Here is a 23,652-nt window from a genome sequence, read left to right as displayed (position 1 = left end):
TCTTGCTGGTGAGACAATCGCGCGGGACAATCTTTCAGCTGCATAGAAGAAACACACCTCAACATCAAAGACAGATGATACCTCAGAGATGAGGTTTGGGAAAAGATTTTCCAATCAAATGGACCAAAGAAACAAACAGGGGCAGCAATAATAACAAATTACAATATAAACTAAAATCAATCAAAAGAGATGAAGGAGGTAATTTCATATTCATCAAAGGAGAAATCAATCAAGATGAAGTCTCAATTCCGAACATCTATGACCCCAGAGCAAAGGCATGTACATTCATAAAAGAAACATTACTAAAACTCAAATCACATATAAAACCTCACACACATATGGTGGAGACCTCAACAAAACACTTTCACCACTAGACAGGACCACCAGACAGAAAGGTAAGAAAGAAACAAAGGAACTAATAGAAGTTGAAACCCCGTTGGGATTAACATGTATCTATAGAACATTCCATCCAAATACAAAAGAATATACCTTCTTCTCAGTGCCACATGGATCATCCTTTAAAACTAACCACATACTTGGCAACATGGCAAACCTCAACAGGTACAAAAAATAGGAATAATCCCTCATATTTTATCAGACCACTATGCATTAAATTTAGAATTCAACAACAACACTAATTGAAGACTGACAAGCTCATGAAAATTGAACAATGTACACTTCCATCATTCCTCAGTCAAGGAAGAAATAAAGAAATTAAAGACTTCCTACAATTAAAAGAGAATAAAGACACAACATAAGCAAACTTATGGGACATTTTGAAAGCAGTGTTAAGTGGAAAGTTCATAGCACTAAGTGCCACCATAAAGAATCTGGAGAATAGTAACAGAAGAGAATAGACAGCACAACTGAATGCTCTTGAAAAAAAACAAGCAAACTCACCCTGGAGGAGTAGATGCCAGGAAATAATCAAATTGAGTGCTGAAATCAATAAAGTAGAAACTAGGAAAACAATACAAAAAATCAATGAAACAAAGAGTTGGTTCTTTGAGAAAATCAAGAAGATAGACAAGCCAGGCATTGGTGGCACACACCTTTAATCCCAGGACTCAGGAGACAGAGGCAGGTGGATCTCTGAGTTCCAGGCCAGCCTGGTCTCCAGAGCAAGTGCCAGGATAGGCTCCAGAGCTACACAGAGAAACCCTGTCTCAAAAAACAACAACACCAAAAACAAAACAAAACAAAACAAAACAAAAAAGAAGACAGACACACCAAAGGCAGAGAATGAACATGAAAATTAACAAAATCAGAAAAGTAATGTGTACATAACAAAAGACACTGAGGAAACCCTGAGAATCATCAGGTCTTTTTTGAAAACCTATACTTGTCAAAATTTAAAAATCTAAAGGAAATGGAGAATTTCATGTATAGATATCACTTACCAAAATTAAATCAAGACCAGATAGGAATTTAAGTAGACCTATAACTCCTAAAGAAATAGAATCAATCATCAAAAGTCTTCAAACCAAAAACAAGCCCAGGGCCAGAATGCTTCAGGGCAGAATTCTACAAGGAATTCAAAGAACTGCTAATACCAATTCTCCTCAAAATGTTCCACACAATAGCAGCAGAATGGTCATTGCCAAACCTCTTCTTTAAGGCTTCAATAACCATTGTACCCAACCCATACAAAGACACAACTACAAAACAATATCGATCATGAATATTGATGCAAAAATATTCAATAAAACTCTGGCAAATCAAATCCAAGAACACATCAGAAAAATCATCCATCATGATCAAGTAGGCTTCATACCAAGGATACAGGGATGGTTCGACATATGAAATTCCATCAGTGTAAACCATATAAATAAACTATGAAAGAAAAATCACTTGAACATCTTACTAGATGCTGAAAAAGCCTCTGAAAAAATCCAACACTCCATCATGATAAAGGTCTTGGAGAGATCAGGAACAGCATAAACATGAAAAATGCAATATACAGTAAACCAATAGTCAATATCAACCTAAATGGACAGAAACTTAAGACGATTCCTCTAAAAACAGGAACAAGACAAGGCTCTCCACTCTTTCCTAACCTCTTCAATATTGTACTTGAAGATCTAGCTAGAGCAATAAGACAACAAAAGGAGATCAAGGGGATACAAATTGGAAAAGAAGAAGTCAAACTTTAACTATTTTCAGATGATATTATTGTTTAAATAGGTGACCTGAAAAACTCTACCAGGGAACTCCTACAGCTGATAAATACCTTCAGCAAAATGGCAGGATACCAGAATAACTCAAAAAATCAGTAGTCATACTATATACAGACTCTAAATGGGCTGAGAAAGAAATCAGAGAACTATCACCTTTTACAATCACCACAAACAATGTAAAATACCTTTGCGTAAAGCTAACTAAACAACTGAAAGACCTGTATAACATGAACGTTGAAACTTTAAAGAAAGAAATTAAAGAAGATACCAGAAAATGTAAAGATCTCCCATAATCTTGGATAGATGGGGTCAATAGTAAAAATGGCAATCTTGCCAAAAGCAATCTACAGAGTCAATGCAATGCCCATCAAAATCCCAGAACAATTCTTCACACACCTTGAAAGAACAATTCTCATATAAACAATTCTTTATATGGAGAAACAAAAGATCCAGGATAGCCAAAATAACCCTGTACAATAAAGGAACTTCCAGAGGCATCACCATCCCTGGCTTCAAGGTCTATTATAGAGCTATAGTCCTTGAAACAGCTTGGTATTGTCACAAAGATAGACAAGTATACAAGTATACAAATTATAAAATGGAAAAAGAAAGCATCTTCAACAAATGGTTCTGATATAACTGGATGCTGGCATGTAGAAGACTGCAGATAGATCCAGGTCTATCACTGTGCAGAAAACTAAAGACCAAATGGATCAAAGGCCTCAACATAAATCCAGCCACACCAAACCTCTTAGAAAAGAAGGTAGGTGGTACCCTGGTACAAATTGGTACAGGGGACTGCTTCCTGTACATAGCACCAGTAGCTCATACACTGTGATCAACAATTAATAAATGGGAAGTCCTGAATCTGTGAAGCTTCTGTAAGGCTAAGGACACGGTCTACAAGACAAAATGGCAGCCCAAGGAATGGGAAAAGGTATTCACCAACCACACATAAAACAGAGGGCTAATCTCCAAAATATATAATGAACTCTCGTAGCTAGTTTCCAAACACTAAATAATCCAATTAAAAAGTGTGGTACAGAACTGAATATAGAAATGTCAGTGGTGAAATCTATAATGGTTGAAAGACACAGAAGAAAGTGCTCAACATCTGTATTCATCAGGGAAATTCAAAGGAAAACAATTCAAGATATCACCTTACTTCTCTCAGAATGGCTAAAATCAAAAAGACCAATGATACATTCTGCTGGAGAGGTTGTGAATAAAGGGGAACACTTCCACCGCTGGTGGGGTTGCCAACACATTCAGATATGTTGGAAATCCATATGGTGATTCCTCGGAAAAATGGGAATTAGTCTACCAAAAGATCCAGCAATTCCACTCTTAGGCATATACCCAAAAGATGCACATTCACACAACAAGGACATCAATTCAACCATGCTCATAGCAGCATTATTTGTATTAGCCAGAACATGGAATTAACCTAGATGCCCCTCAACTGAAGAATGGATAGAAAAAATGTGGTACTTGTACACAATGGAGTACTGCTCAGTAGAAAAAGCAACGGAATCTTAAAATTCACAGTTAAATTGATGTAACTGGAAGAAACCATCCTGAGTGAGGTAACTCAGTACAAAAAGACAAAAATGGTATTTACTCTTGCATATATGGTTTTTAGAGATACAGCAAAGGAATAACATCCTAAAATCCATACCCAAGGAATGCTGGAAAACAAGAAGGACCCTAAGAAAGACTTACATGTCCCCTGGAGAAGGGAAAAGAGACTAGATCTCCTGAGCTAATTGGCATCATAGGCTAAGGGAGATTGAGCTAGAAGAAAGAGAAGCGAAGAAGAGGAGGGGATAGGAGGACATGAGAGAACAGGAAGTTATAGTCAAGGGAAGATTAGAGGAGAGCAAGAAAATAGATTCTATAATAGAGGGAGCCATTATAGGTTTAAAGATAATTCTGGCACTAGGGAAATGTCCAGAGACCTACAAGTTTGACCCTCACTAACAATCTAAGCAATAGTTAAGAAACTACCTTAAATGCCCTTCTCTGATAATGAGATTGATGACTACCTTATATGCCATCCTAGAGCCTTCATCTAGTAGCTGATGGAAGCAGAAGCATACACCTACAGCTAAACACTGAGCTGAACTCTGGAAGCCTGTTGCAGAGAGGGAGCAGTGATGAGCAAATGGGTCAAGACTAAGCTGGAGAAACCCAGAGACACAGCTGACCTGAAAAAGGGCTTGCTCATGTATCCCAGACTGATAGCTGGGAAACCAACATAGGACTTTTACAGACCCCCTAAATGGGGATGTCAGTTTGGAGGTCTGGGCAATCTATTGGGCCTCTGGTAGTGTATCAGTGTTTATCCTTAGTACATGAGTAGACTTTGGGAGCCCATTCAACATAGAGGGATACTCTCTTAGTACATGTGGGAGGGTCTAGGCCCTGCTTCAAATGATATGACAGACTTTGAAGATTCCCCCATGGAAGGCCTCACCCTCCCTGGGGAGCAGAAAGGATTTGGGGTAGGGGGTTGGTGGGGAGTTGTAGAAGGGAGGGAGAGGGAACTGGGATTGACATGTAAAAGAAGCTTGTATCTAATAAAGAAGATGAAATATATAAAATAAAAATAGAACATTAAGTTATTCTAGAGTTGACAGAGTAAAAGTTTGCAGATATATAAGCCTGTTGCATTTTGTTTTGGGTAATGTAGTTCATTATTTTTAAAAAGAAATTCCATTCATAAATGTAGTGTCATATAATTTTTGAGTAGTTCATGTGTATGGATACATTTACCTTGCCTTCCAGTTTTCAACTCCTTCTTTGTCTTTCTCCTCAATAGGTCATTCCCCTCCTTTTATATAATTTTTGAGTAGTTCATGTATGTAGACATATTTCTCTTTCCCTCCAGTTTTTAACTCCTCCTTTGAGTTTTCCTCTGCTGATTTCTTTCTTTGATTAGTTTTGACCCTCATTTACCAATTTAGCATAGTTAATTAGTTGCTTATTCACATTCTAACTAGTTTTTATTGTTCATGTGCCTGGGGGTAGTGGGTAAGTACATGTGGATTCAGTCCCTGCAGGAGTTATAGACATTTATGGGCTCCCTGATACAAGTCCTGGGAACCATATTGGGGCTTCTCTAAAAACAGTATATGCTTTTAATGACAGAGCCATCTCTTAAGCCTCTAATATTTTTAATTGAGTTGAACTAGATTATGTCTATTCTTTCCATGATTTATCTTTGACTTCCTTGTTTCCCGATATTTTGCTTTTAATGTTAGCTTTTCAATTATACTGGTGATTTCTGATTGAATCTCTCAGTATCATTTTAAGTAAGTGTCATATTTTTCTATCCATTGTATCCCTGACTGACTGCCTGCACACTGAATAACAATGAGAATCTGCTTTTCTTTTCTCTCTGTTTATTTTCTCACAGCAACACTTGTATTCTACCTTCTAAATAACAGTACATAATATTTTTTAAAACATTCATTATTATCATTAATTTTCCTTACTTAATTATGCATATTCAAATACTCAAAATGAGCTTGATATTATTGTAAAAGAAACTAGTCATTTCAATGACACATTAAGTTGTTACAATTTGAATAAAATACTCTTGGACAAAATTAGGCAGTCTGTGACTCAGAGCACATCTGGTCCTATGACTCTGGAAATAATGCTGACTTTAAAATAGCCAAACCATTTTATTTATAAGTAATCTATGTGTTCTTTTATACAACATTCTGAATGAGGCCTAGAAGCTGAAACACTTATCTGTCCATTTTTAAAATTGTTGTTGAAACTAATTCTAGAACATTCCTCAAGATATTCAGACGAACATGGAATTCTTTCGAGAACATACTTTGAAAACTAGCATTTATAATTATTGACAGCCTATTTGAAATAGAAATTATGAAGCCAAGAATGATAACACTGCTTGGAAGTATGAGGACTAGGACATCCATATTATTTTAAAAGTCAGGCAAGTTGGTGCATGTTTGTAATACTAATACAATAGAAACGCAGACAAGTTAGATTTGAGGACTTAAAAGCTAGACACTCAAACCTGTCAGTATGTCCTAGGACCTGGTGGGAAAAAAATCACAAAATACAAGGCACATATTGCCTAGGGAAGATACCCAACTTTGATGTCTGGCTGGCACATGCAAACACAAACATACATCTGCATATACATGCAACCATAGACATGTACTTGTACAAACCTGTGCTTATACACACACACACACACACACACACACACACACACACACACACACACACACACACACGAGAGAGAGAGAGAGAGAGAGAGACAGAGAGAGACAGAGAGAGACAGAGAGAGAGACAGAGAGAGAGACAGAGAGAGAGACAGAGAGAGAGAGAGATTTAGAGATTAAAAATTTGGTTTAATATTCTCTATATTGATATTTTTGAAGATTTACTAGACCAGTTTTTTTTTTTTCTTGGATGTTGTATTTCAAATGAAAACTGTTCACAGTGGGCTCATATGTTTGAACACTTCGTCACTTGGTCCCCAGCTGCAGGGACATTTGATTAGGATGTAGAACGTTTTGGAGGTACAACCTCCTTGGACTATGTGTGTCACTGAGGGCAGACCCTGTGCCTTTATTATGGAGCTTTCTGCTATGGAGTGTGGATGCCATGAAGGAAGCCCGTCTGCTTCCCCTTGTTTGTTTGTTTGTTTTGTATAAACAGTGTATGGTTTTATTTTTATATTTTTTGAAAGAGATTTTCATCAATTTAGACACTAAGATTCATCAACTTTCTTTTGTCACTGTTTTTTTAATTAAATGATAATTTTACATACTGACCACAGTTTCCCCTTCCACCTCTCCTTCCAGTCCCTCCTTCCACCTCTCCTCTGGCTCCCCTCAATCGACTACAACTCAGTTTCTATTCAGAAACGGGCAGTCCTCTTATGGATATCAATAAAACATGGTATATTGGTTGCAGTAAGACTAAACACCTCTCCTTGTATTAAGGCTGAGTACAGCAACCCAATATGATGAGCAGGGCCCCAAAAGCTAGGAAAAGAGTCTGAGACAGCCTCTGCTCCCACTGTTAGTAGTTTCACAAGAATCCAACCTACACAGCTGTCACATATAATGCAGAATACGTAGGTTAGTCCCATGCAGGCTCCAAGGATGTCAGTTCAGTCTATGTGAGCCCCTATGAGCACAGGTTAATGATTTTGCAGTTTTTCTTGTGATGTACTTGACCCCTTTGACTCCTACAATCATTCCTCCCTCTCTTCAGCAGGATTCTTGAAGCCTGTCCTAATGTTTAGCTGTTGCTCCCTGCATCAATTTTCATAAAGCCTCCTTTGGTGACAATTGGCCTAGGCACTCATCTATGAATATAGCATAATATCACTAGGAATCATATTGAATTTTTCTCCAGTTATGTTTGCTTATTTCCTAGGTCTCTGGGCCATCCAGCTTGTGGATCTTCACACTCCTGGAGAAGTCAAGGGTGGACTCACACTTGTGGTATAGGTCTTAGGTCTGATCATTCATTGGTTTGACACTCCCACAATCTCTGTGTCACCCTCATCCCAGCATTTCTCATAGGCAGGACAGTCTGTAAGTTGAAAGTTATATAATTTTTAGGGTGTCTCAATCCCTCCAATCTGTCTGCTTGTTATGCTACAATTTTCTTTTTGTTTTTGTTTTTCCTAACTTCTGACAAGCCTTACCAACAGACTGTGTTCCACTAGAAATGAAAGCCAAGGTGAGCCTTAACTTCCTTAAGTTGCTCCCGTCATGATATTTTCATTATAACATAAAAGGTCAGTAAGATATTGGCACTTTTGCATTTTTCTATTTTAGTTTCTAGTTTTTAAAAGTCAAAATTAGCTAGAATCTCATTCCATAGACCAGACTGGCCAAAATTTAATTTCTTCAACCTTAACCTTCTAAATGCTGGGATATAGGTCTGTGCAGCCACACATGAAATTTCTTGAAAGGTTGGAAAAATATTAAGTTATTTTTCATCATCCTTTATTTTCTTTTGTCAACTCTCAAGGAATTTACTTTACTTTTGGTACTAATTTTTATCTTGCAGTTGATTAATCCTGATAATTTTTTCAAGCCTGTGGGAGCATTTTAATCCTTTCATACTGATTTGCCTTTTGTTTAATTTCTAGTGTATATTCTATTACACAGAATACAGTTTTCGATATAAGCTTTTGGCCAGTCTCTCTCTCTCTATTCCTCTCTCTATGATCCCTTTACTACACATATCATTTCTCCCTCATTGTATTCCTCTCGTAATATTTATGTTGACACTTTTCTGTGATTTTCATGTTTTTTATCATTTTTTTATTTGAATTAGAAACAAGATTGGTTTATATGACAATCCCAGTTCCCCTGAGCAAATTGAGAGCATGAGAATAGGGGGGAGGGAGCTACGAGAAAGAGAAAGGAAGAAGAGGAAGGATGCAGAGGTCATGAGGGAGCAGAAAGTTTGAGTCAGGTGAAGAATAGAAGAAATGGTATGTGATAGGTAGGGATTTAGTTGGGGGGTGGTAGGGGAGGCTTTCATGTTTTTTTATGTTTTTTTATAACATTTCCAAATGTTTGTTTAACTGTTTTTCATGTCACTATTTACTTTTTTTTATAATCTCTGAAGGGAGGCTTTTAACTTATTTTTTCTCTTCTAAAATAATTTGTCTATTCCCATGCCTGAATTAAAACCTTTACATTCTCTTTTAGTTTTATCTTAAAAATGTTTTTCTTTGGATTACTTTTTCAAGATAATTTTTTATTTTCTACAATAATTACAACTATACTTTTGAAAGATGAAATATATTTTCTATTGTATGGTCACTTCCTTTATTTTAATTTGCTTTCAGTGTTTCTCTACAATATTTCATATATATTTTAGTTAATTTTTATTATAGAAATGTTTTAAATAATTTCTTACCTGTTGAAATACTTTTATGTCACAAATATAGATTTCAGTAATATTGGCCATCAAGATAACCCAGCCATTAAAAGTTCTTATCTTACAAGCCTGTGGATGTGAGTGTGGTTCTTGGACCCTATATAAAGATAAAAAGTGATAACTGACTCTACAGGATGTCTTGTGACTTACATTTAAGTATTATGATATATGTCTACACACACACACACACACACACACACACACACACAATGGTTGAAAAGCAGCTGGAGAGATGGCTTAAGCTGCTGTTCTGACAAAAATGTAAGTAAAGTTGGAGAGAACTGATTCCAGAAAATTGTCCTATGATCTCCATGGGTGCATAGTGACATATGCATGTCAATATATACATTAAACATGCATACATATGAGTGCATGAATACATTGGCATGCATACATAATACACATGAACAGTAATCATGAGAAAAGTTTTCAAAATTTTTTGAAACAGAATTGTTCAAAGAAGATTGTGATCATATTGATTGTGTGTTTCCTTTCTTTCTTTCTTTCTTTCTTTCTTTATGTCTCACACTGTTCTGTCCTCTTGTTTCATTGTTGTAGTGGTTTGAATATGTATGGTCTCCACAGACTCATGTGCTTGAAAGATTGCCCTATAGGGATTGTCTCTATTAGTAGGTGTAGCCTTGTTGGGGTAAGTGTGGACTTGTTAGAGGAAATGTGTCAGTGTGGAGGCAGGCTTTGAGGTCTTACATATACGTAAGCCATCCCCAGTATGTCAGTCCATGCCCTGATGATCAAGATATAGAATTCTGATCTCCTTCTCCAGCACCATGCCTGCCTACTTGCAGACATGTTTCCTTCTATGAACTTTAATACAGTTTCCTTCTGAAACTTTAATACAGTGCCAATTAACTGCTCTCCTTTTTTTCATTATTTAGATAATATTTTATTAGTTTTTGTAACCAAACCCACGTAGATAAGACCTTACATATTTAATACAGTGCGTTACCCCTGTACAAATGGAAAAAAAATAAGTTCAACATTTCTAGACCAATATGGCCGTTAATTTCTGTACAATGCCAACTCAACATGGTAAACTGGGATACTTTTTTCCAAAGTTGACAGCACAGCTAAAGTTTCCAAAAATTCAATATATATATATATATATATATATATATATATATAATATATATGTTATGCATCAATATCAGCAACAGCTTTTCCAGGTTCTGCAGTCATTTGAACAAAATTGTAGAGAAATCCAGCACACTCCATTTAAAAAAAATAAAAAAAAAGTAAAAAACAAAATCCCAGAAAACAGCACAATTCTGTTACTCTTGTGGTACCTGGCAACATTTTTTTTAAATTAGCTTCTCAATCATCTTCTGGAAAGAAACCATTCTGAGCAACATCATTAAAAACAGCTCTGATAAAACACAGTCACTAATATGTATCATAAAGCAGGTACAAGCTATTTTACATTCACAGAGGTATGACACAGTACTGTCCTACATCTATAATAATACTAGAGGATACAACTTGAAAGGCATTATTTGAGACTTGATTCTACTTTTCCAGCAGAGGGCCCAAAGGATGGTATGACACAGCTCTGTAAAGAAACATACTCTTCGATAGGATTTCCTTTCACTAGCGGCACACTTCTGAGGATTCATTCTCTCCATGAACATCAGCTTAAAACCGTTATTTAAAAAATGAAAGAATGCCCCTAAAACAAAATCCTGTAACTGCTGGATTCATATGAAGAGGACCTAGTGGAGACAAGCAAGACCTCAACTTACCAACATGTCATCAAATGTTATGTTTGAATGGTGAGACCTCCAAGGAAGGAAGGAGATGCCAAGTAGTGCTTCAAAGCTTCGGACCACAATCAAAACACAGCATCATTTAAACAGAAGCAGAAGCCAAATATTGCTCATTTGAACATACTTAAGAATACTGACATCACCATTTAATTATCTGCTCACTCATCCAGGAAGAAGGGGAGATCAGTTATTACTGTACTTTATTGTGCTCAACCAAATCACCATGTTACAAAAATAACAAGCTGCCGTAATAAAAAATAAGGCTCCTCTACCCAGCACCAGTTAGCATCATTTTACTTTCAAGCCCAGAAATGCCATAGACACATCCAAATAACACAAGGGAGCAAAACAAAACAAAAAAACAAACAAAAAACCCAAAACCACAGCTCATACATCAATGGGACAACCCAGTGCCCAACTGAACCACTCTGTGGTATCATTTTCCTCTTATTTCTGGTGTTTCATTTGATCATAAAGCTCCTTAGGTCTAAACTGTATACACTTACAGAATGTATGCACATATTTGTATATAAACCGACTGAAGATCCATGACAACCAAGCAAATATTACATAGTAGGTGCAAACCTGTAAAGCCTCGTTTTTAATTGGTGTAGCAGCTCTATCAGTATAAAATGCTCTATGCCCCTTGTGCATCTTCAAGTGCTACACAGGATAATGTCATAGACCATTTTACCTCCTGTCTGCTGGCATTGTTTTGACTTCATTTTCCCTGCCTGCCCCACCCCCAATGCCCTGCAATAAACAAAAGTTTTTAAGATTTTGTTTCTTCAGTTTTGATGGCCTGAGGTTTGATTGGTCCAGTTCTAACAGGTTTGGTGGTTATGGTGGGTGCAGGAGGTGGCTTTTCTTCTACTTTTTCCTGACAGGCCCCAGGAGGGTGAGTCAGGGTTTCTGGGGGTTTACTTGAATCACTGTCCACTTTCTGGCCTTTGCCTCCTGTTTGCTCTTTTGTTGTTCAGAGAAGAACCGTTGCGTGGACTGAAGAACATCTGCTCTCTGCTTTTCCAGCACTCAGTCTTGTGGCTGAGCCCTCTTCCCACAGCTGTCTTCTGGGGTGCAAACACGACACCAGAAGCACAGGCTCAGAGCCTGAGCCGTCCTGCACAAGTTAACCAGTCTTTCAGAGGATTCATCCATGCTGGAACACAGCATGGCACGATGGCAACCACAGGAAAAATGTCTGAAATAGAACTAAAAGCCTTTGGGGGTGGCATTGATATCACACCAGGGATACCTCCAATTGGTGGTCGAAGAAGCACCATGCCAGTGTCTAGTCCATTTCAGGCTACTTCAACAAGTCTAAACAGCCAATCGAGCAAAATGAACATCATTGTTTCTCAGAAGCAGTTCAAGTCAGCCCCCACCACTGTGGGAATGACACAACCATTTCCTTAACTGCTCTCCTTTTTAAGAGTTGCTGTGGTCATGATATCTCTTCACAACATTACTAACTCTAAGACAAATGGCATACTGTCATTCCTCCCCTGTGGTTCTATTCTATCCATGACAAGTAGGTTAAGATTATGGACCAAATTGAATTTGTAATTTTAAATAGGCTTACTTCACAAAATAGAGCACACCCACTTTAATCACTGGCCTGGGCCACTTTTCCAACTCTATCTCTGTGAGAATTGAATTTTAGCTCTGCACTTACTATTCAGAGTCTAGCTTGTCTAGATAGTCTCCTTAAAACATGCATGTTCAAAGTACAGTTTTATTTTCTGGTATGTTCCAAAGATCATACTCAGACCTGACTGATTCCAGAATTCCTGTCTGACTTAGAGCTTTTCATTTTGAGATAATGTTGCATGTGTGAAAGCATAAGTCCTTTGTACTGTTACACAAATTCTGTTCTTTTGACAATCTGTCTTGGGTAATGTTGAGAGTGTAGTGTGGCAGAGTACCCTTGTTGCTGTGAGAAATTCCAGAAAGTGCTGAATGACATGCTTTCAACCTGCTTCAGCTGCAAAAGCCTGTCTTTAGATTGCTGCAAAAGCCTGTCTTTAGATTTTCAAAAATTAAAAATCAAATGTAAGGCCAGTGAGTGAATCAGTATGTGGGCAAATACCTGTGCCTGGGAAAGGTAGTGGAGGATCATTCCCTAACTTATTCATCAGAGATAGGATCTCTCACTGAACAGGCAGCTTGAAAGTCCCAGTAATTCTCCCCACCCACCCCACAGCAACCTCAATGCTGGTGTTAGGCACACCGGTAAAATCTGGGATCTGAACTCAGCTCCTCATGCTTGTGCTGCCAGCATCCTCACACACTTAGCTATCTTCCCATCTTGGAAAAGTCAGCATCCTAATGAATAGTGTTCACTAAGTTTCATATCAAACTTGGGAATTATCTTCTATTGGTTTCTATGCTCCAACAATTTAAATCTTAATTATCTTTTGGCCCATTTCTTTCTCTAAAGATCAGATTTGAAGTAATAATTGGGCATCAAATTTTTTGCTGAAATTTTAGCACAGAGCAGTACAAGGCTATCTCTCTTTCATTAAACATTAAAAGCAAATCTTTTCAAAACACGATTTACTTATCATCTCAAGGCAAAGTATAATGGAATTCTTTAGAAAAATCCTTGTTCACAGACTGTCTTGACTTTCCTCACCCATCTCCCTCAGAGTTGTTATAAACAGAGGTGTCAGAATCACTAAGAAAATTTTAATTTGGGAGTCTAAAATTATAAAGCCCTACATAGAAACTTTGAAATTCAGTCATTAATATATTCAAGAGAGGAGCATGGTTTGTATGATTCGCTCTTAAGTTTCTTGCAGAAAACAAACCCTGATTCCAGTCTTCAAGCTGGCAAGTCCTTAAGCACTATCACACCAGTATGAGATGTGGAAGGGAAAAAGACACTGGTGGATATCTTTTCAGAGTGAAGAGAGAAAACTCTCACTACAGAAGCATTGTGGATTAGTATAATTGCTTTGTAAAGCAAACAGTGGTGGCTTCTATCAAATATCCCCAATAAAGCCCTGGTTTTCTATAAAAGACAAGATAGATGGCCACCTTGTATTTGCTGAATCCTCTTTACTTTGCTTTAGGCCATTTCTGTTGTTTATGTCACCTGGAGCTTTTACAGCCTTGTAGAGGTCCACTTAGACTAAGTTTAAGAACTTTTGCATCTTTCTGCCCCTTTTGCTTGTTTTCCATAGAATGATTTGACCTGCCCTTTAATAACATTTTCACTTCCCTAGACAAGACTTTGCCCCTTGGCCATCAGCTATTCCATTTCTAGGCATCTCTTGTCCCAAATTAGGATAAAAAATGAACCCAGAAGACAGATAGGCATGAGGCTATCTATGACAGCACCTATATTGTCAAACAGATGTCATGTCAACACATGACATATTTTATATTAATCTAGGGTAAAAATTTCTGTCTTCCATACATTCTTTTTAAGATATTGCTACTTTGACTTTGTGCTATGTAATTGATTTTGAATTTGGCTTACAGGTAAAGTGTAATATTTCTTAGTTATGGAAAAAATTCAATGACACAAGAATTGTGCTTTCTTTCCCAACCATACTATAGAAAAGACAATAATAAGGAAATATTGTTTTTTTATTTTTTGCATCAAGAAAGTTTTTTATAAGATTATGATTTGAATGATACAAATAAATAACACATCAATTATTTTATTTCAACATAGCAGGAGAAACATCACACTTAATGATAATTTCTTTGGCAAACAGGAGACACAGAGCAGATGGATAATTTCATTTTCAGAGCTCTTTAATAGTTTTTACTCTGTCTCCTACAATTGAAGATGTGTTGCATTTATGCACAGTGCTATTTTCTATAATTTTAATATTCATCTTCATACTTTGAACAACTTGACCTTTTCCCTTGTGTAATACAGAATTTTACCAAGCTAAAATTGAGCACTAGCATAATTAAATTAATACTGCCACCATACTCTTGATTCTGAATAATTCCATTCACACAGTAATCCATATATTGTAGAATTTTTGTGAATCCCTTTCCACAAGCCATCAACATTGTAGAGATATGAGACTTATCTAAGACTAAATAGCCTAAGAAATCAGAATGGAATGTCCTTAAGTCATAGTCATAAATGTAATGATAACTACCTTCATGTTGTTTTTGTTCCTTTGGGAATATGCACTTAGGGGGTTTGTAGTTAGGAGCATAGTAACTTCTAATCAATAGTTTCCTTTGCATTTCCTGTAAATTCACCCTATTCATGCATGAAAGAGGGAATGCAATTATTCATTCATGTTCTTTTAATTCTTTCATCATGCTTACTAGATGGCATGGAGAAACATAAAAGTGAACTGAATCTGTCCAGGCAGTGGTGATGCACACCTTTAATCCCAGGCCACAGGAGGCAGAGCCAGGTGATCTTTTTGAGTTCCAAGTCAGGCTGGTCTACAGAGCTATTTGCAGGAGGGCTGCACAGAGAAACCCTGTTTAGAAAAGCAAACAACAAAAAGAAAGGACTGAATCTGGTTTCCACTTTAAATTGTGCCTCTTTTCCTTACCATGTGCCAGAGATCCTCCTGACCCCATCCTCCAATGCTGATAGGTGTGCCTGGCTTTGATATTGTCTTTTCTTTGGTCTCTGAAATCCAAACTCACGTCTTCATACTTGCACAGCGAACACTCTTACCCACAGAACCATTTCCCCAGCCACTTACATTTAAAATTAATTAATTGTGTGAGTGTGTTTGTCTGTCATTGCATGCGCATGTGCACATTCAGGTGAACACACATATGTTGCAGGCCAGAGAAATACTGAAGACTCAGTTGTCTCCTTGCTTCTCAGATGCCTGGGATGAAACTCACATTGTCTGGGCTAATTGGCCAAGCTCTTTTCCCACAAAGCCATCTCACTGGTCTCTCTTATCTATGTCATTTTTAAATCTCTGATTTAATGTGAGTGAATTGTTCACTTTGAAAACTCATGTAGAGAAGAGTCAGCTATAACTTGTATGTCTGCTTTTCCCTTCGAGAGGAACTTCTCTGAATACAATGCTAACCTTTTCAGAGTCACAGATGCCTCACACCTAGTTCACCGAGAAAGAAACTGAAGCAGTCTCTCCTCAGCACTGAGAATCTCTTTGCTCTTGAGCTCTTATTCATACCTACCTCCAGTTCTTGAATATGGTTTTGAAAGCACCCTTAACCTTCAGAAACAGAACAAACAAACTCAGTGATCTTGTAAATAGCATTTGAATTAGCATCACCTCTGACCCAAGAAGACTACAGTCTCTTATGAATATCAACAGTGCTCTCCTAGAGATTCTATAATCTCTTTTCTATTGGAAGGGTTTATAGCACTTACTTCTAAGCCCTTCTCTCTACATAGCCCCCTCCCCATACTACTGAGGAAAATGAGAACATATCATAAATGAAAGAAGAAACACCCAGTCAAGCAATGAAACAGACAAACAAACAAACAAAAACCCAGCCACTCATTGTAGTGAACATTGATGAAGAGACTCCCATCAGCAGAAATTATGTCTTTACTAGAAATGTATGGTAAAAGACTCAGCCAATAAAATTGTAATCTTCCTAATTTTATCTGCCTTTGATACATAATGGGAGATGGTGAGATAATGAGATAGGGTTCTGGGAAACTAAGAATTGGAGAAGGAACCTGGGACCTCTCTACATATAAGTGTGTGTTGTTGGTATTTGTATGTACATATGATTGCAGTCCCCCAGAATCCAAACGAGAGGATCTGAAGTTGTATCTGGATACGAAGTTGTATCCCCCTTGTGGCCTCACTTTATGTATGCTGGGAACTGACTCATGTCCTCGCAAAGAACAGTGCTCTTTATAGATAAAGCATTTCTTCAGCCCAGAGCATGTGATGACCTTCCAGCTCTAGAAGCTATCTCTGCCACATAGACATTGCTTTTAAGTTGTCTCTAAATGCTGAAAACATATTTTCCCTCTGAAGCCTTTGCTTGTCTACATTCAGCTGTGAATAGTTACCTTTTCCACACTGAGGGTTTGATGGGTTATACAAAGATACCCATGTCATTTTGTGGAATTCAGTCATTCTTTCAAAGAACCACCATGTTCTTAATTATGGGGGTGCAGAGTTGAGGCATAAGTGATTAATCTACCAAAGGTAAGAAACAGAGAAAAAGGAGACAAGAGGGTCTATTGAGTTTCATAATATGTTTGTAAAATCTGGTGTTGAAAGACCCCCCAGGGTGGCACCCACGGGTAAACACTTGGGAGCAGCGACCCCCACCCCCCAGTCACCAGACAGAGGCGAGAACTTGATGTGAACAGCAAGAGGCTCTATTATTCAGTAACCAGCATGTGGGGGGGGGGCAGCACATTACTCACACAGGAGCAGAGGAGCTGGACCCTGAGCTGAGGGCTAGGGGGCTTCTTAAAGGCAAAACCTGCAAACAGATGGGGTCTGGGGTGAGCAAGGGTAACAGTTCTGATTGGCTCGTTTCAAGTGGTACGTCTCTAGCCCTGGGAACCATTTGTCAGGGTGGGATTCCTCAACCATAACGGCCCTTTCCTGTTAAGGTCATAAGTTTAGATTCTTGCATATCTGCAAAGGAAATATCTTAGGCTGGGGTCCTTCAGGATCTCATTGCATAGCTGGCAAATGAGATATCATCCAGTCAAAAAGGCAGACCATAAGGGTGGAGGCCATAAACTACAGCGTTTCTATTGTTACTTAAGGTCACACAAAGTACAGAGTCAGTTAGTGACTATACAATTTAAGGGGGATACATTTGACTGAGATAAGACAGGGCATGAGGTGGGGGGGAGGGCTTACAGGGTCTGTCAATTATCCCCTGGCCTGGGAAATCTTTACAACCAGCAGTCAGCAAAGGAATGCCAACATGAGTGATGAATAGTCACCTCTGCCTCTCTGGGAGCAGGGCTCTGGTGCCAGCCATGGCATTCCCAGCCATCAGAAGCTCCCCCTCTCTCTTCCTTTCAGAGCCCAAGTCTTTCCAACCTTCACCAATTTTTGATCCTTCAGTGTCTGAATGGCAGGTGTGCTGACTGAGTGCAGAGAACCTGTCATTAACCCAAAGCTATGACCCTTCCTCCTTTTCCACTTACCAAGAAACCAGATGGTCCAACCTTACAAATTATCTGGGTCTTGTCCTTCTTTGTCACTTACATTAGTCTTTTTCTCAACAAAACCCACATGTGGGTTAATTTCTTCTTCCTACACTTACTTATAAAACAGCTAATCTAATGTGTGATGTTGCAGGAAACGTTGAGGGTTAGTAATTTTCTCTTCAACTTTTAGCCCGGGTGTGGACAAAACTTTGAAGATTTTGTGTGTTAGAAATAGCTAAAGTAGCAGCAAGTGTTTTCTGTTCGTTTTCAGATGGACCAAAGCTGATCTGAGGCATTTAGTCAGAATTGGAGGTCTCCATCAGGTTCCTCTCATCCAGACCACTGGGAAACCTATGGAAAAGGGAATGGGAGACTGTCCTGTCGGGAACTGAAGAAAAGTTCCATTATGGAATGCCTTAAGGTCCAGCCTCTGGCTTCAGTAAACAGGATCACCTGAAAGCTCTGGCCAACTATTGTATTGCTAATGCCAGCAGATCTACTATTATTTATCATGGCCTCAGGGTAGAATGCCTCCTAGTTTGCATCTCTATGGGCCTAAGTAATGAGTAGGCCCATGCCTGGACTGAGGATTCACTCTAATTGACTAAGAACTGTTTAGGTAATGCTTGAATCAATAGAATCACGTGATACATCATAATACATGCTTCCTGATGCTGCCCCTGCCCTTAGAAGACTATTTAAATGGACTTCTCAATAAACCATGGCTTCTTGGCATCCGCTGGGAGCCCTCCTGAGATGATATGGTGTTTCCTGTTTCATCATTAGCATAGTTGGGTAATTAGATTTCCCTAGTCCACACACCCCCACTCAGAATCAGACCCAGGACTGTATGACTGGCTCTGTTCACAGTCCTGAAGACAGTGGTCCAGAACAAGAGGCACCAAGAGAACTGGGACTACTAAATCAACAAAGAAGGGCTCATATGGTTTCAACAGATGGAAGCAGCAAACACAGGGCATGCATTGGTCCGCACCAGGTTCCCTCTGTTTATTTATGAATGTAACTTGGTGTTTTGAGGGACTCCTAACAGTGGGAGAAAGTGTGTCTCTGACTCTTTTGCCTTCTCTTGGGACTCTTTTCCTCCTATTTAATTGCCTCGCTCAGCCTCAACTTGAGAACTTTTGCCTTGACTTATTGTAGTTTGTTTTGTGTTTGGTTGTTATCACATGGAGGCCTGCACTTTCCTGAAAGGCGATAGAGGAGGAGTGGATTACAGCAAGAGGGGAGATACAGGTGAAGGACTTTAGAATTAACAAAGAAATAACTAAGAAGAAAAACAATCCTCTCACCCTAAGAACAGGGAGACCTGACTTAAAACCTAACCAAGGTCACAATGACCCAAGCCCCTGGAATTTCTTAGCTGGCAGATATAACTCCCTTACAAGGCCACAAGACAACCTAACTGAATACCAAGAATTCCTAGAGGGCCACCCTGCCCTAGGGTCATGAAGATAGAAACAGACTATCCCACTGAGCCAGGAGACCATCCGGCCCCAAAGATAAGAGATCTCCAAAGGATCTGTGACTCTGGTCACGTACTCAAACCCCTAAAATCCTATGGTTTTTTCTCTTATAAAAGGAGCCTGCTTTAGAGGGACAGGGCTTCTTCTTTGTCTGTCGGACTGGGAAGCCCGTTTGCGCAAACGTCCCATAATAAACTTACCTCTTGTTTTTTGCATCAGCTGGACTGGACATTGAGTGTTTTTGGGGGGATCGTCCAATTTGTAGAGACTCCTCGGTCCGAGGGTCTTTCATTTGGAGGTCCCACCGAGATCAGGACACCCCCCAGACTCAATTTCACAGCCAGTTGGAGGTAAGACAGTCTATGTATTTGTGTGTATGTGTCTCTGTGTCTCTGTGTCTTTGTGTCTTGTAAGGAGTTTTGGTTCGGCCCAGACGAGAGTCTGAGGGCCATTTGGAGGAGGGAGAAGAGACGAAGTCTCATTTCTCTGGGGAAGCGGCCGCCCCAGACTTTGCTTCCCTCCCGCTTTGTAACTTGTTTTTTGGTTGATTAGCTTTTGGTTCGGCCCAGACGAGAGTCTGAGGGCCATTTGGAGGAGGGAGAAGAGACGAAGTCTCATTTCTCTGGGGAAGCGGCCGCCCCGGACTTTGCTTCCCTCCCGCTTTGTAAGCTTTTGGTTCGGCCCAGACGAGAGTCTGAGGGCCATTTGGAGGAGGGAGAAGAGACGAAGTCTCATTTCTCTGGGGAAGCGGCCGCCCCGGACTTGGCCTCCCTCCTGCTTTGTAACTTGTTTGGCGCCAACTGTCTACCGCGGTCCGTCCTGTCTGTTGTATTTCGTTCCACTGTGCTTGTTATTCGTGTCAATCTCTGCTTCTCCCCATGGGTCAGCAACTAACTACCCCCTTAAGTTTGACTTTAGGTCACTGGCAGGATGTTTTGAGCCGAGCACGCAAGGAATCAGTAGAGATCCGGAAGAAAAAGTGGCGGACTCTCTGTTTCTCGGAATGGCCTGCTCTCAATACAGGCTGGCCGAGAGACGGTACCTTTGACCTCACTACTATCTTACAGGTCAAAACTCGTGTTTTCCAGCCAGGACCTTGGGGCTACCCCGACCAGGTACCCTATATTGTCACCTGGGAGAGCCTGAACCGTGATCCTCCTCCCTGGGTCAGGCCCTTCCTCCCACCCCGTCTTTCGGGCCCCTGCCCGACACCTCTGCCTTTGCCTGCTCCACTTATCCCTACTCCTTCTGCACCCCCTTCGACTTCTTCCCTGCTCCCCTTGACAGAGCCCCGATCTCCCAACCCTAGGCCCAAAGCCCCTGCCGTCTTGCCCAATACACAGGAGGATCTCCTCCTCCTGGACTCCCCTCCTCCTTACCCTAATGCTGAGCAGGCAGCATCCCAGCTCCCAGCAGCTGACCAGAGCCCCCCACCACCGAGCTCTACTACCGGAGACCCTGGGGACCCGTCGCCACCGTCCACCCGACTTCGATCTCGAAGAGACAAAACACTGGAGGGGCCTGACAGCTCTGGAATCTCCCAGGCTTTTCCCCTCCGGTCGATGGGGGAGGGGCGTTACCAATACTGGCCTTTCTCCTCTGCGGACCTTTATAATTGGAAGGCACATAACCCCCCCTTTTCACAGGACCCCCAGGCCTTGACAGGTCTTATTGAATCTATCCTCATCACCCACCAGCCCACCTGGGATGATTGTCAACAGTTATTAGGAATTCTCCTCACAACCGAGGAGAGACAACGGGTACTCCTAGAAGCCCGGAAGAACGTCCCGGGGCCAGATGGCAGACCCACCCAGCTCCCAAATGAAATAGATGAAGTCTTTCCCTTGATCAGACCGACAGACTGGGACATCAACACAGCAGCCGGTAGGGAGCGTCACCGTCTTTATCGCCAGACTCTGTTGGCGGGTCTCAAAGGGGCAGGAAGGCGCCCCACAAATTTGGCCAAGGTACGTGCGGTAGTTCAGGGCTTGGAAGAGACCCCCGCAGGGTTTCTAGAGCGTTTGATGGAAGCCTACAGAATGTATACACCCTTTGACCCCCAGGCTCAGGATAGGGAAGCAGATATAATCATGTCATTCATTGGACAATCGGCGCCTGACATACGCACAAAGCTACAGCGCCTTGAGGGGCTACAGGGGTACACCCTTCGAGACTTAGTAAAGGAAGCAGAAAAGATTTTCAATAAGAGAGAGACTCCCGAAGAAAAGGAAGAAAGATTACGAAAGTTACAGGAGGACAGGGAGAATGTAAGAGACAAAAAGCAAAACCAAGAGCTAGCTAAAATTTTGGCCACTGTAGTTCAAGGATCAGAACATAGACCAGGTCAGACAGGGAACCTGGGAGACAAAAGGAGAACAAGAGTGGAGAGAAACCAGTGTGCTTATTGCAAGGAAAAAGGACATTGGGTCAAACATTGCCCGAAGAATCCAAGGCGGAAGCCCACCCCCATTCTCCCTCTGGAAAAGGGAGATTAGGACAGTCAGGGCCAGGTGCCTCCCCCTGAGCCCCGGGTAACTCTTAACGTCGGGGGGCAACCAGTAACTTTCTTGGTAGACACGGGAGCTCAGCACTCAGTCCTGACTCAGACCCAGGGACCCCTGAGCACCCGGACAGCCTGGGTCCAGGGTGCCACCGGAGGAAAGCTACATCGATGGACAACTGAACGTAAGGTCCACCTGAGCACTGGACACGTGACTCACTCCTTCTTGCTGGTGCCCGAATGTCCTTACCCCTTATTAGGGAGAGACCTCCTCTCTAAAGTGGGAGCCCACATTCACTTCCATCAGAAGGGTGCCACCATCACAGGAGAGGGGGGACAACCCCTCCAGGTACTGACCTTAAGGCTCGAGGATGAATATAGACTTCTAGAGGATCCCTTACCCCCCTCGCCAACCATGGAGTCTAGCTGGTTAGAAAAATATCCCCAAGCCTGGGCAGAAACAGCAGGCATGGGGTTGGCAAAAAAACAGCCTCCTTTAATTATCAACCTCAAGCCCTCAGCCACTCCAGCGGCCATTAAACAATATCCTTTGAGCCAAGAGGCCCGGGAAGGAATCAGGCCACACATTAATAGACTATTACAACAAGGCATCCTTAGGCCCTGTCACAGCCCTTGGAATACCCCCCTTCTCCCCATAAAGAAACCAGGTACGGGAGAGTACAGGCCCGTTCAAGACCTTCGGGAGGTCAACCGGAGAACTGAGGACATCCATCCGACAGTGCCCAATCCTTATAACTTGCTGAGCATGTTGCCTCCGAGCCACATCTGGTACACGGTGCTAGATCTTAAGGATGCATTCTTTTGCCTCAGACTGAGTCCCCAGAGCCAGCCCATGTTCGCGTTTGAATGGAAGGACCCGGAGACTGGGTTTTCTGGCCAGCTCACTTGGACACGGCTCCCCCAGGGGTTCAAAAACTCTCCAACTCTCTTCGATGAGGCCTTACACCAAGACCTAGCAGACTTCCGGATCCATAACCCTAACCTGATCCTGCTTCAATACGTAGATGACCTCCTCCTGGCAGCGGAATCTGAAAAAGACTGCCTCCAAGGTACCGGGGCCTTACTGCAAAAGCTGGGGGAATTGGGGTACAGAGCTTCAGCAAAGAAAGCTCAACTTTGCAGGGAACAGGTCACCTACTTAGGATACCGGCTCCAGGGTGGCCAGAGATGGCTAACAGAGAGCCGTAAGCAAGCTGTAGCCCTGATTCCAGCACCCAAGAGCTCCCGGGAAGTTCGGGAATTCCTGGGCAGCGCAGGGTTCTGCCGTCTCTGGATCCCAGGTTTCGCGGAGCTGGCAGCCCCACTGTATCCTCTGACTAAGGCTAACACCCCTTTTTCATGGACAGAGGAGCATCAGAAGGCCTTTGATGGCATCAAAAAGGCCTTACTGTCTGCCCCTGCACTAAGCCTCCCCAACATAAACAAGCCTTTCACCCTTTATGTGGACGAAAAGGCTGGGATGGCAAAAGGGGTCTTAACACAACAGCTCGGACCCTGGAAAAGACCTGTAGCATACTTCTCTAAGAAATTGGACAATGTGGCCATGGGCTGGCCCCCCTGCCTCCGGATGGTGGCTGCTGTGGCGGTTCTGACCAAGGACGCGGACAGATTGACTCTGGGTCAGCAACTCACAGTG

The 23,652-nt window shown here is 41.1% G+C and overlaps 1 protein-coding gene across 1 annotated transcript; it reads left to right on the top strand.

The window, feature by feature from the left end:
* Positions 1 to 544: 544 nt before the first annotated feature.
* LOC118239311 lies at positions 545 to 22,019 on the top strand. The gene is made up of 5 exons (XM_035449046.1): positions 545 to 561; positions 11,890 to 12,298; positions 19,625 to 19,845; positions 20,403 to 20,610; positions 21,142 to 22,019. Exons 1-5 carry the CDS (start codon positions 545 to 547, stop codon positions 21,988 to 21,990), a joined length of 1,704 nt encoding a protein of 567 aa, XP_035304937.1. The 3' UTR covers positions 21,991 to 22,019.
* Positions 22,020 to 23,652: the final 1,633 nt, after the last annotated feature.

The sequence above is a fragment of the Cricetulus griseus genome, chromosome 8 (genome assembly GCF_003668045.3).
Source record: "Cricetulus griseus strain 17A/GY chromosome 8, alternate assembly CriGri-PICRH-1.0, whole genome shotgun sequence".
NCBI classification, from domain to species: domain Eukaryota; kingdom Metazoa; phylum Chordata; class Mammalia; order Rodentia; family Cricetidae; genus Cricetulus; species Cricetulus griseus.
Note: the sequence above shows the minus strand (reverse complement) of the source record. Positions and strands in the feature narration are given on the sequence as shown.